Source organism: Morchella sextelata, assembly GCF_020137385.1.
Source record: "Morchella sextelata strain SCLS chromosome Unknown scls_9, whole genome shotgun sequence".
Taxonomy (NCBI): Eukaryota; Fungi; Ascomycota; class Pezizomycetes; order Pezizales; family Morchellaceae; genus Morchella; species Morchella sextelata.
In genome coordinates this window covers 1,929,717-1,943,049 of record NW_025408624.1, presented here as the reverse complement: position 1 = coordinate 1,943,049, position 13,333 = coordinate 1,929,717, and the positions used below count along the sequence as shown (strand labels likewise).

General features: G+C 44.4%; 3 protein-coding genes across 3 annotated transcripts; 2 read left to right on the top strand and 1 right to left on the bottom strand.

The window, feature by feature from the left end:
* Positions 1–1,857: 1,857 nt before the first annotated feature.
* On the top strand, positions 1,858–2,019 carry H6S33_013182 (uncharacterized protein; the record flags this gene model as incomplete). The annotated part of the gene is made up of 1 exon (XM_044844563.1): positions 1,858–2,019. One exon carries the CDS (start codon positions 1,858–1,860, stop codon positions 2,017–2,019), a length of 162 nt encoding a protein of 53 aa, XP_044694891.1.
* A 1,721-nt stretch (positions 2,020–3,740) lies between these two features.
* Positions 3,741–4,422, bottom strand: H6S33_013181 (uncharacterized protein; the record flags this gene model as incomplete). The annotated part of the gene is made up of 1 exon (XM_044844562.1): positions 3,741–4,422. A coding segment is annotated over one exon (682 nt), but the record flags the coding sequence as incomplete, so codon positions are not given.
* Positions 4,423–10,018: 5,596 nt separating this feature from the next.
* On the top strand, positions 10,019–10,306 carry H6S33_013180 (uncharacterized protein; the record flags this gene model as incomplete). The annotated part of the gene is made up of 1 exon (XM_044844561.1): positions 10,019–10,306. A coding segment is annotated over one exon (288 nt), but the record flags the coding sequence as incomplete, so codon positions are not given.
* Positions 10,307–13,333: the final 3,027 nt, after the last annotated feature.

Sequence of the window (13,333 nt, the reverse complement as noted above, 5' to 3'; positions counted from 1 at the left end):
ACCCTAACTAACCTAACCCTAACTAACCCTAACTAACCCTAACTAACCCTAACTAACCCTAACTAACCCTAACTAACCCTAACTAACCCTAACTAACCCTAACCTAACCCTAACCCTAACTAACCCTAACTAACCCTAACTAACCCTAACTAACCCTAACTAACCCTAACTAACCCTAACTAACCCTAACTAACCCTAACTAACCCTAACTAACCCTAACTGACCCTAACTAACCCTAGTTAACCCTAGTTAACCCTAGTTCGGCCCTTAACCCTAGCTAACCCTAGTTCGGCCCTTAACCCTAGCTAACCCTAGTTCGGCCCGTAACCCTAGCTAAGCCTAGTTAACCCTAGTTCGGCCCGTAACCCTAGCTAACCCTAGTTAACCCTAGTTCGGCCCGTAACCCTAGCTAACCCTAGTTAACCCTAGTTCGGCCCGTAACCCTAGCTAACCCTAGTTAACCCTAGTTCGGCCCGTAACCCTACTTAACCCTAGCTAACCCTAGTTAACCCTGATTTGGCCTGTAACCCTTATTTGGCCTGTCATTCCAGTTAACCCTATCTACCCCTAGCAATAGGTTACCCAAGCTAACAATCAACAGCCCCCACCCACTACCTCCGCTCCAGATATCAAAATCATGTTGCCTTTTACCCACATACCTGACGATGCTGATGGATTCTATTCGTTTTGGCCAACGGATAGCAACGGAATCGGGAATTGTACGGGTACGGTTCTCGCCCAACCGAACAATCCTGTCCTAAGTTGCCTAGCAGAATGGTTTCTGTACAACCACCAACCGTTACGATCAAATCTTAACACCCAAAGTCACCTCAGGTCTGCAAACTCACACCGGTGCTTCTGGACAAAATCCGGCCTCATTCAGCTTCAGACCCTAAGTAATTCTCCTCAGAGGAGGCTGTGGATCACACCTTCGGTAAGACAGTAGACCGAAACCTAACTTTGAGACACGGTGATGTCTTTTAGAAGAAAATATGCTACATCCCAAATCACCGAGAGCTCAAACCAAAAATCATTAGCGCCCTACATGATTCGAAGCCCGCAAGCCACTTGGGTCAATTCAAAACTGCAGAGCATCTTCGGGCACTGTTCTTTTGCCCAAAGATGGACAATGATATGGGAGAATATGTGTGGAGTTGCGATACAGGTCAAAGCAATAAAAGCTCCAGTCATGAAAAGTACAGGATGCTACCATATTCAGAGGTCCTCAATACTCCTTGCAGCTCCATCTCTATGGACTTTTTCGTTAGTTTGCCAGAATCTGAAGCCTATACCCGTATCGGGGTTATTGTTGAACGCTTTACAAAAATCACCTACTTCATACCGCTCAAGACCGAGGCAACAATCAAGGAACTTTCGCAGATATTCCTTCAAGAAATATGCCGACTACATGGACTATCCGAATTATTCATTTCTGATCGGGACTTCAGATTCGAAAGCAAGTTCTGGCATTCATTGATCAAGCTTCTCGGAGTCAACCTTTGTCTGTCTACGGCATATCGTCCTCAAGCTGACAGGTGAACTGAGAGGGTCAATCAAACGCTAGAGCAATATTTCAGAAACTTTTGGTCCTACCAGTAGGACGATTGGGCAGGGTTACTGCCGCTTGCACAGTACGCCTACAAAACGGCAACCCAATAGTCCATTAAAGTATCTCAGTTCTACGCGAACTATGGGTTCGAGCCTGATTCCGATTGGCATTCGCGCAGAAGGAAGCTGGACAATGCCAATGTTTCCAGTCCCGTACCAAAGTTCAAGTGGAAAGCTCTTTGGAAAACTATGAGGACAGATATTTTTAAGACACAGGCCCGGCAGAAGAAATGATATGACCAGAAGCATATGAAACCTCCACAACCTGAAGATGGGGATAAGGTGATGATGGACCGACGCAATATGGTTGCCAATCGACCCTCAAGCAAGCTTGACTACAAGAAACTATGTCTCTTTGAGGTTGATGAGAAACTTGTTGTTGCGTTCTACACGCTGAAGCTTCCCTCTTAATGGAACATTCATGCCGTCTTCCAAATATTTCTGCTGGAGTCCTATTTGGGACTGAAATACCCTCGACGCACTGAAGTCCCTCCTACTCCAGATGAGGTCGAAGGAGAATACAGTCACGTTCTCCGACAAATAGCTAATAGCAGATGGCAATATGCTAGGCATTCGAAAGTGTTTGTAGAGTATCGCATTGTTTGGGAAGGCTATCGTTCGGAAGACTCCTGGGAACCATATGAAATTCTGCAAGGAAGAGCCGATGAGGCCCTGAAAGTATTTCATCAAAAATACCCGCAAAAACATCGGAAAATACGGGGAAACTTTATGGATCCTCAAAACACGGCGTGAGTAGCTCTGTATCCCAGAAGAAATCCGGGAACAAAAACCAACTCTCCTGTACCAGGTTTTTTATCGGTCTGACAGAGTTCGGATACCATTTTTCCCTGAAAACAATGCAAGAAACGATAGAAAACCGAAGCGTGAGGAAACCCGCATAAAAAAGACAAGGGAAAAAGAGAGATTCTTGCTAACCTCGAAATCTCCACTAGTGGGACGAAAGGTTCTATGACAAGAGTGGAGAATATGTCATTTTCTTTGTTTTTAAAAGGCATTTCATGTTAGAGTTTTCTTTCTCTGATGGAAATAGAAACAGAGATGTAATTTGTACGTAATCACTAATAGAGCTACAGTTTTTCTTTTATGCCAAATACTAATATTCCAGTAACACTACAGTGGACTCAAAACGACTCCACAATAGAGGGGAGTAATGTAACAGTGCCACTATCAGGCTGTTACAAAAGAACCTATTCCATCAGTTAAGCCACCGACCCAAAGTAACAGCAGCTTGTTCTTCATCGACGCGTGAAGATTAGGGCAGTTAGGCTCCTACCTTTATTGGTATAGAGGACAGTGATCTCAATGAGTAAGAAGTCTTACAAATCAAAAATAGGGGGCCGAGTAAGCCTGGAACAGAAGTACAAAGATGGCTGATAGCACAGGGAACCCCGGACGGCAGTTCCCTACCTAGGCAGTCGAATCTTTCAGGTTTCATATATCTCCAACCGATGCCGAAAGACCATGCTTTAGCACGACAGAAATGATTCTGGCGGTGTCCCGGAGTTAATGGAAAATCTAATTCCAAAAACACGTTTTAATCCCCAACACTAACCTCCGCAGTGTCAAACTGCCGGAATGCTCCTGTTTTGCTCCAGAGTATCTTTGGGGAGTGGGAGTGCGACTCAAGCTACTAAAGCAAAACTTCGGTTTACAAACACCCAAATCGGTTCTAATAAAGTTAGAATAAACAACTATTATCTGGTCGGCTGTTTCCAATAGTTCTTGAGATTCCAACCACAGATTTCGGCAAATTGAATGATTTGACTCGGACAGAAGTTCATCCAAGGTGTCGTAGTTACTCTCCTCTCCCCTGATAGAAAATAGTTGCTGTACCCCTGACTATCAATAGGCAGACTGTCAGTCGGAAAATGAACTTGAGCAAATGCGCCCTATTCCTATAAGGGACTCGGTGTTGCCGCAGGTTGGCCTCTCATCATCAACGGATCTTTAATAGAGAGAAGACCCCTTAAAGTTATAATTTTCTAGACTTGAGAACGTTCAAACATACAAACTCCCTTTTATTCTTTCTGAACGAGTATCATCAAAACTCGCTCTCTTTATTTACACTATTCGAAAGCAAATCACGGTTGTGCCTCATCGTAGTACCTCAGTCACATGTTTTTATCGATCGTCACTGACATGGTCGCATATGCTTCCACCATATTGGGTCTGTCTGTTCGATAGGTCATGACGTCTCTAAAGTTGTCAGACAATCTTTCCGCCAATTCGTCAATCTTGACCCCTTTATTGTAATGCAAGTGAGACATGTTTCTGATAAACTGCGAGTAGTAGGTGGCAAAGTCTCCTTTGCCTTGCCTCAGGGGGACGAGTTGGCGGTGGATGGTACTTTGGGTATTTAAGTCTCTAAATGAGCCTTTCATGTGGGCGACAAAGAAGGTGACGGAGGAAAAGAAGTCAGCAGGATTGGCGTTAACAAGTTGTATTACCTGATCAAGAGCTCTTCCCTCCAAACAGCTGACCGCATGGATAACCTTTGTTGTCCCATTGCGGAACCGATTATGGTTGACTTCGTGCTTCATTCGGAGTTGGGTAACGAATCCGGAGATTTTGGTCCGGATGCGATCAAACTTTTCAGGGAAAGTTTCAGACCCAAAGGTGGAGACAGTGGTTGATGCAGTAGCAGCGAAAATGGGGATAGGAACATTGGGGGCGGAGGTGGTGTGGTCAACATTGAGGTCAAGGTTGACCTGTATTACTTGCTCTTCCAGGTAGCCAATGGTTTTGTGGATGGCAGAGAGCAGTGTACGAGCACTATCCCTCTCGTGTCGGATGCTTTAAAACATAGTAGGGAGGTGGTCAAACAGGGCAGCAGTATTCTATTCGTATTGATGGTTAAACTACTCGATTTTGTTAGATGAGACCCATGTAGGTCGGTTGAGGGTGGACATGGCGTCTGGTGCGGATTACGACGCAACGTAATCCTAGGGAGTTGGGTAGCGAGTATTCCGCAGGGTACGGGAGATGGTCATAGGGGCTGGTAGGTTAATGAGTGAGAGGGGTTGGAGAAACTTACAGTAGTTTAGGTCTAGCGGTGGGAAGGTCGGAGAAGTGAGATGGCCTCCTTATAAAGGAAGAGAAAATAGTACTTGAATAGCAATAGCCAGCGTAGATTACCTAAGCCTTTGCGTACCAAAAGAAAGAGAAGAAAAGAGAGAGAAAAAGAATAGAATCGAGGGCAAAGCCCTTTAATATACATAAAGAAAGCTTAGCAATCACAAATCTCAAGTAACTCATACCCTTAAAATCGACGGAAACTTCTAGAAATCCATAGAAGTTTTCTGATCAATTCGACCCTTTGTAACCTACTATATTATTCAATCGATCTATGAAATCGGACAAGGTTTTAGGATCTGAATTGGGTTACACTGAGAACGTTCAAGCAATTGAGTGCTATACTGATCGCCAGTCAGCTTGAATATGACATTCTCAATCAAAAGCATTCATAATCCTAATTCTAAAGGCTTGGGGGAATTTGGGCGCATACTGTTACTAGGTAGGTGAGGTGGAACAGATATTATCTTACGGACATCGTCAAATTCCTACCCTTTTACAAAATACAAAATATCAGGATACATGTTATAAAGACTGTTATCAATTAAAACAATGAGTTTTAGAGATAAATGCTGAATATTGTTCACTCTCAAGTTCAGAATATGAGCATAGATTGTATATATTTCCGAATGGATTGGAAAGCCGCAACCTCGTGTTTTGGGAGAAGATATTTTGCAAACCGTAGTGCAGTATTCAATCTATTCAATATTGATCCAGAACCTGGTATACCAATCAAGCCATCAAATACATTGAGTATCAATTTCAGTATTTTACTGTGCCAATAAATATTCATAGCTTTCAAACCTTCATGAACGATTGTAACAAATGAGAATTTGAATTTCTGATATACTCGCTGTCCTGATACATACCCATCAAAGGATTGTAAATAATACAAAAGGTTTTGTTCGTCAATAACTGTTAAATTTGCTGTTCTGATGAGAATGTATCTAATATGTACCGGAATATAATTCTTCTGAGATTGCTATAATCTGATTGGTTGACAGTGACAGGGGTGTTTTGTAAGCACGACACATCAAATTCGTGTGTTTGGTGCAGTTACCCTGCCCGATTTTGTTCTGTTACCCTGCCTATTTTGAGATGGTTACCCTACCCGATTAGTGCGGTTGCTCTGCCTGCTCTGAGCCGTTACCCTACCTTTTTTGTGCGTAACCCTACCTTTTTTGGGCGTTACACTACCTTTTTTGGGCGTTACCCTGCCTGCTCAGGGCCGTTACCCTGCCTATTTTCCTGCCAAGCCCAAACCCTAACCCTGACCTTACCTATGAGACCAGCCCAACCAACGGAACCCTTTATGATTAAATAATAAATATAGCTATTTAGTAGTCAAATATGAGCAGAATAGGCGAGAGAGACGAACAGTAGTTGGCGGGGAGTGCGAAGAGGGAGAGAGAAGACCAGTAAGAGGGGAAGAGGAGGTGCCAGTGTGGTGGAGGAACGGTGAAGGAAGCTGGAATATATCAGAGCTGGCACTGGAGCTGGCATTGGAGCTGGCACAGGAGCTGGCATCGAGGCGAACGCCGGAGTAGTCACTCGAGCGGTCACCGGAGCGGACACAAGAGCGGGAAGACGAGCAGGAACATGAGCGGGAACAGGGGTGGGCACAAGAGCGGGCACAGGAGTGAGGGTTAGAGCTGGCACCGTAGCTGGCACCGGAGCGGATACTGGAGCGGGTACCGGAGCTGCCACCGGAGCGGCATCAGAGCTGGTACTGGAGCTGGAAGCGAAGCGGGCACTGGAGCTTGCAGAGAAGTGGACACTGGAGCTGGCATGTATCTGAGCTGGCACTGGAGCCGGTATCTAATGGAGCTGGCACTGGAGTGGGCATTAGAGATGGTATTCGGGCAGCTCCAGCTAGAGCTGGTATATATTTGAGCCGACACCGAAGCTGACAGTGGGGCTGACCTTAATTTTAACTCGCACTGGAGCTGGCATTGAAAATCGGAAATAGATCTCCAGAGCAAAATTTAGGCATTTATGTGACATGGCCGGGAAAACAGAACATGAGACGGCAAAGACAAAATTAACTAATTACTGGAGGTGTCTAGATACTACACATAGGTGGGAGAGAAGGGGACCTCGTGGTCGCGAGGTGGTGCACCTCTAGTAAGTATGAACCAATTATTAATGATATCAACCAAGTTCACTGCTAATTACTGATTCGAATATTTTCCTGACAGGTATCGACTCCTATTTAGTATTCAACCATCATACAGAAAGCGTTTCTTATCGGTATACACTTTACTTGCCATTCCGATTTGTATGCATACGTATCAAGCGATTGCCAAAAATTCTCACAAATCTTATTTAGTATTCCTAATTTACATTCTGTCACAACAAGTGTGCATACAAATCGAATCATAGCAAACCATACCAACAAATCTCAATTTCAAACTGTGATGCAGTTTCTGTTTCGATTGATATTATACCTCTCAAGCTGTCACAAACAGTAGTAACCAATTTCACCTTTAGTGTTTGCTTTACATATTGTCCTAGTAGATATGCATATCTATCCAGCGATTCAATATTGCTCAGTAGTGTCTAGAACAATAATCCTATATAACCCGAAGACTGGTAATTGCAACCTTCATGGTTACGTATCGGAATTAGAATGTAGGACAGAATACTGAAGTGACACTTTTCTATCTATTTTTCTTCAGGTCGTTGTTATTCTATTGGTACAAAATACAATGTTCGGTCAAAATGAAATACAGTGTATTTGGTGGTGGTCGAAACCTGGATGTGAGTAGTTAGGGTTAGGAGCGTTGAAAGTTGGTTTGGTTACGTGCACAAAATACAATCTTCTGTCAAAATGAAATACTTGAATGTGTATTTGGTGGTGGTTGAAACCTGAATATGGGTAGTTGAAGTTATGAGCGTTCAAATCTGAATTGGTTACATGTACAAAATACAATGTTCGGTCAGAATGAAATACAATGTGTATTTGGTGGTGGTTGAAACCTGGATGTGGGTAGTTATGGTTACGAGCCTTGAAAGTTGGTTTGCTTACGTGTACAACATACAATCCTCGGTCAAAATGAAACACTTGAATGTGTATTTGGTGGTGGTTGGAACCTGGATGTGGGTAGTTAGGGTTACGAGCGTTGAAGTGGGATTTTGGTTAGGGTTAGAGAATACGGTTTTCGGTCAAAATGAAATGCATGAATCTGTATTACGAGGTGGTTTAAACCTGGCTGTTGGCGGTTAGGGTTACGAGCGTTGAAAGTTGGTTTGCTTACGTGTACAAAATACAATGTTCGGTCAAAATGAAATACAGTGTATTTGGTGGTGGTCGAAACCTGGATGTGGATAGTTAGGGTTAGGAGCGTTGAAAGTTGGTTTGGTTACGTGTACAACATACAATCCTCGGTCAAAATGAAACACTTGAATGTGTATTTGGTGGTGGTTGGAACCTGGATGTGGGTAGTTAGGGTTATGAGCGTTCAAATCTGAATTGGTTACGTGTACAACATACAATCCTCGGTCAAAATGAAATACAATGTGTATTTGGTGGTGGTTGAAACCTGGATGTGGGTAGTTAGGGTTACGAGCGTTGAAAGTTGGTTTGCTTACGTGTACAAAATACAATCCTCGGTCAAAATGAAATACTTGAATGTGTATTTGGTGGTGGTTGGAACCTGGATGTGGGTAGTTAGGGTTACGAGCCTTGAAGTGGGATTTTGGTTAGGGTTAGAGAATACGGTTTTCGGTCAAAATGAAATGCATGAATCTGTATTACGAGGTGGTTTAAACCTGGCTGTTGGCGGTTAGGGTTACGAGCATTGCCATCTGGTTCGGTTAGGTGTGCAAAATAGAATTTTCGGCAGAAATGAAATACATAAATCTGTATTTGGTGGTGGTTTGTACCTGGCTGTTGGCGGTTAGGGTTACGAGCGTCGAAGTGGTATTCGCCCAATGCGGTAACCCGGGGTTCAGAATCCTAAATGCGTGTATTTCATCGAACCGCAAGATGGGGAAACACGGGATGATTCAGTTTTGAACGCTGTCATGATTATAGGATAGAGAATGCACGCTCGGTACGGTGCAGTTGTCGATTGTTGTGAGTCTCGGTGATGGAGTGAACCAGGACGGGTCGCCAAGACTCACAGTGAGTTACCCTACTCAACGGCCCCCACCCACCACCTCCGCCCCCGCAATCACGACCACGACCCCCTGTACGCGCATACCTGATGATGGGAATGGACTCGGGTCGTCCTGTTCGACCCATAGCCACGGAGCCCGGAATTGTGGGGCGACGGTTCCCGGGCAACCTCAAAATCCTGTCCGACATTCGACTACTAGAGTTAACCCTAGTTAACCCTAGTTCGGCCCGTAACCCTAGCTAACCCTAGCTAACCCTAGTTAACCCTAGTTCGGCCCGTAACCCTAGCTAACCCTAGCTAACCCTAGTTAACCCTAGTTCGGCCCATAACCCTAGCTAACCCTAGTTCGGCCCGTAACCCTAGCTAACCCTAGTTAACCCTAGTTCGGCCCGTAACCCTAGCTAACCCTAGTTAACCCTAGCTCGGCCCGTAACCCTAGCTAACCCTAGTTAACCCTAGTTCGGCCCGTAACCCTAGTTAACCCTAGCTAACCCTAGTTAACCCTGATTTGGCCTGTAACCCTTATTTGGCCTGTCATTCCAGTTAACCCTATCTACCCCTAGCAATAGGTTACCCAAGCTAACAATCAACAGCCCCCACCCACTACCTCCACTCCAGATATCACAATAATGTTGCCTTTTACCCACATACCTGACGATGCTGATGAATTCTATTCGTTTTGGCCAACGTATAGCAACGGAATCGGGAATTGTACGGGTACGGTTCTCGCCCAACCGAACAATCGTGTCCTAAGTTGCCCTAGCAAAATGGTTTCTGTACAATCACCAACCGTTACGATCAAATCTTAACGCCCAAAGTCACCTCAGGTCTGCAAACTCACACCGGTGCTTCTGGATAAAATACGGCCTCATTCAGCTTCAAACCCTAAGTAATTCTCCTCAGAGGAGGCTGTGGATCACACCTTCGGTAAGACAGTAGACCGAAACCTAACTTTGAGACACGGTGATGTCTTTTAGAAGAAAATATGCTACATCCCAAATCACCGAGAGCTCAAACCAAAAATCATTAGCGCCCTACATGATTCGAAGCCCGCAAGCCACTTGGGTCAATTCAAAACTGCAGAGCATCTTCGGGCACTGTTCTTTTGCCCAAAGATGGACAATGATATGGGAGAATATGTGTGGAGTTGCGATACAGGTCAAAGCAATAAAAGCTCCAGTCATGAAAAGTACAGGATGCTACCATATTCAGAGGTCCTCAATACTCCTTGCAGCTCCATCTCTATGGACTTTTTCGTTAGTTTGCCAGAATCTGAAGCCTATACCCGTATCGGGGTTATTGTTGAACGCTTTACAAAAATCACCTACTTCATACCGCTCAAGACCGAGGCAACAATCAAGGAACTTTCGCAGATATTCCTTCAAGAAATATGCCGACTACATGGACTATCCGAATTATTCATTTCTGATCGGGACTTCAGATTCGAAAGCAAGTTCTGGCATTCATTGATCAAGCTTCTCGGAGTCAACCTTTGTCTGTCTACGGCATATCGTCCTCAAGCTGACAGGTGAACTGAGAGGGTCAATCAAACGCTAGAGCAATATTTCAGAAACTTTTGGTCCTACCAGTAGGACGATTGGGCAGGGTTACTGCCGCTTGCACAGTACGCCTACAAAACGGCAACCCAATAGTCCATTAAAGTATCTCAGTTCTACGCGAACTATGGGTTCGAGCCTGATTCCGATTGGCATTCGCGCAGAAGGAAGCTGGACAATGCCAATGTTTCCAGTCCCGTACCAAAGTTCAAGTGGAAAGCTCTTTGGAAAACTATGAGGACAGATATTTTTAAGGCACAGGCCAGGCAGAAGAAATGGTATGACCAGAAGCATATGAAACCTCCACAACCTGAAGATGGGGATAAGGTGATGATGGACCGACGCAATATGGTTGCCAATCGACCCTCAAGCAAGCTTGACTACAAGAAACTATGTCTCTTTGAGGTTGATGAGAAACTTGTTGTTGCGTTCTACACGCTGAAGCTTCCCTCTTAATGGAACATTCATGCCGTCTTCCAAATATTTCTGCTGGAGTCCTATTTGGGACTGAAATACCCTCGACGCACTGAAGTCCCTCCTACTCCAGATGAGGTCGAAGGAGAATACAGTCACGTTCTCCGACAAATAGCTAATAGCAGATGGCAATATGCTAGGCATTCGAAAGTGTTTGTAGAGTATCGCATTGTTTGGGAAGGCTATCGTTCGGAAGACTCCTGGGAACCATATGAAATTCTGCAAGGAAGAGCCGATGAGGCCCTGAAAGTATTTCATCAAAAATACCCGCAAAAACATCGGAAAATACGGGGAAACTTTATGGATCCTCAAAACACGGCGTGAGTAGCTCTGTATCCCAGAAGAAATCCGGGAACAAAAACCAACTCTCCTGTACCAGGTTTTTTATCGGTCTGACAGAGTTCGGATACCATTTTTCCCTGAAAACAATGCAAGAAACGATAGAAAACCGAAGCGTGAGGAAACCCGCATAAAAAAGACAAGGGAAAAAGAGAGATTCTTGCTAACCTCGAAATCTCCACTAGTGGGACGAAAGGTTCTATGACAAGAGTGGAGAATATGTCATTTTCTTTGTTTTTAAAAGGCATTTCATGTTAGAGTTTTCTTTCTCTGATGGAAATAGAAACAGAGATGTAATTTGTACGTAATCACTAATAGAGCTACAGTTTTTCTTTTATGCCAAATACTAATATTCCAGTAACACTACAGTGGACTCAAAACGACTCCACAATAGAGGGGAGTAATGTAACAGTGCCACTATCAGGCTGTTACAAAAGAACCTATTCCATCAGTTAAGCCACCGACCCAAAGTAACAGCAGCTTGTTCTTCATCGACGCGTGAAGATTAGGGCAGTTAGGCTCCTACCTTTATTGGTATAGAGGACAGTGATCTCAATGAGTAAGAAGTCTTACAAATCAAAAATAGGGGGCCGAGTAAGCCTGGAACAGAAGTACAAAGATGGCTGATAGCACAGGGAACCCCGGACGGCAGTTCCCTACCTAGGCAGTCGAATCTTTCAGGTTTCATATATCTCCAACCGATGCCGAAAGACCATGCTTTAGCACGACAGAAATGATTCTGGCGGTGTCCCGGAGTTAATGGAAAATCTAATTCCAAAAACACGTTTTAATCCCCAACACTAACCTCCGCAGTGTCAAACTGCCGGAATGCTCCTGTTTTGCTCCAGAGTATCTTTGGGGAGTGGGAGTGCGACTCAAGCTACTAAAGCAAAACTTCGGTTTACAAACACCCAAATCGGTTCTAATAAAGTTAGAATAAACAACTATTATCTGGTCGGCTGTTTCCAATAGTTCTTGAGATTCCAACCACAGATTTCGGCAAATTGAATGATTTGACTCGGACAGAAGTTCATCCAAGGTGTCGTAGTTACTCTCCTCTCCCCTGATAGAAAATAGTTGCTGTACCCCTGACTATCAATAGGCAGACTGTCAGTCGGAAAATGAACTTGAGCAAATGCGCCCTATTCCTATAAGGGACTCGGTGTTGCCGCAGGTTGGCCTCTCATCATCAACGGATCTTTAATAGAGAGAAGACCCCTTAAAGTTATAATTTTCTAGACTTGAGAACGTTCAAACATACAAACTCCCTTTTATTCTTTCTGAACGAGTATCATCAAAACTCGCTCTCTTTATTTACACTATTCGAAAGCAAATCACGGTTGTGCCTCATCGTAGTACCTCAGTCACATGTTTTTATCGATCGTCACTGACATGGTCGCATATGCTTCCACCATATTGGGTCTGTCTGTTCGATAGGTCATGACGTCTCTAAAGTTGTCAGACAATCTTTCCGCCAATTCGTCAATCTTGACCCCTTTATTGTAATGCAAGTGAGACATGTTTCTGATAAACTGCGAGTAGTAGGTGGCAAAGTCTCCTTTGCCTTGCCTCAGGGGGACGAGTTGGCGGTGGATGGTACTTTGGGTATTTAAGTCTCTAAATGAGCCTTTCATGTGGGCGACAAAGAAGGTGACGGAGGAAAAGAAGTCAGCAGGATTGGCGTTAACAAGTTGTATTACCTGATCAAGAGCTCTTCCCTCCAAACAGCTGACCGCATGGATAACCTTTGCTGTCCCATTGCGGAACCGATTATGGTTGACTTCGTGCTTCATTCGGAGTTGGGTAACGAATCCGGAGATTTTGGTCCGGATGCGATCAAACTTTTCAGGGAAAGTTTCAGACCCAAAGGTGGAGACAGTGGTTGATGCAGTAGCAGCGAAAATGGGGATAGGAACATTGGGGGCGGAGGTGGTGTGGTCAACATTGAGGTCAAGGTTGACCTGTATTACTTGCTCTTCCAGGTAGCCAATGGTTTTGTGGATGGCAGAGAGCAGTGTACGAGCACTATCCCTCTCGTGTCGGATGCTTTAAAACATAGTAGGGAGGTGGTCAAACAGGGCAGCAGTATTCTATTCGTATTGATGGTTAAACTACTCGATTTTGTTAGATGAGACCCATGTA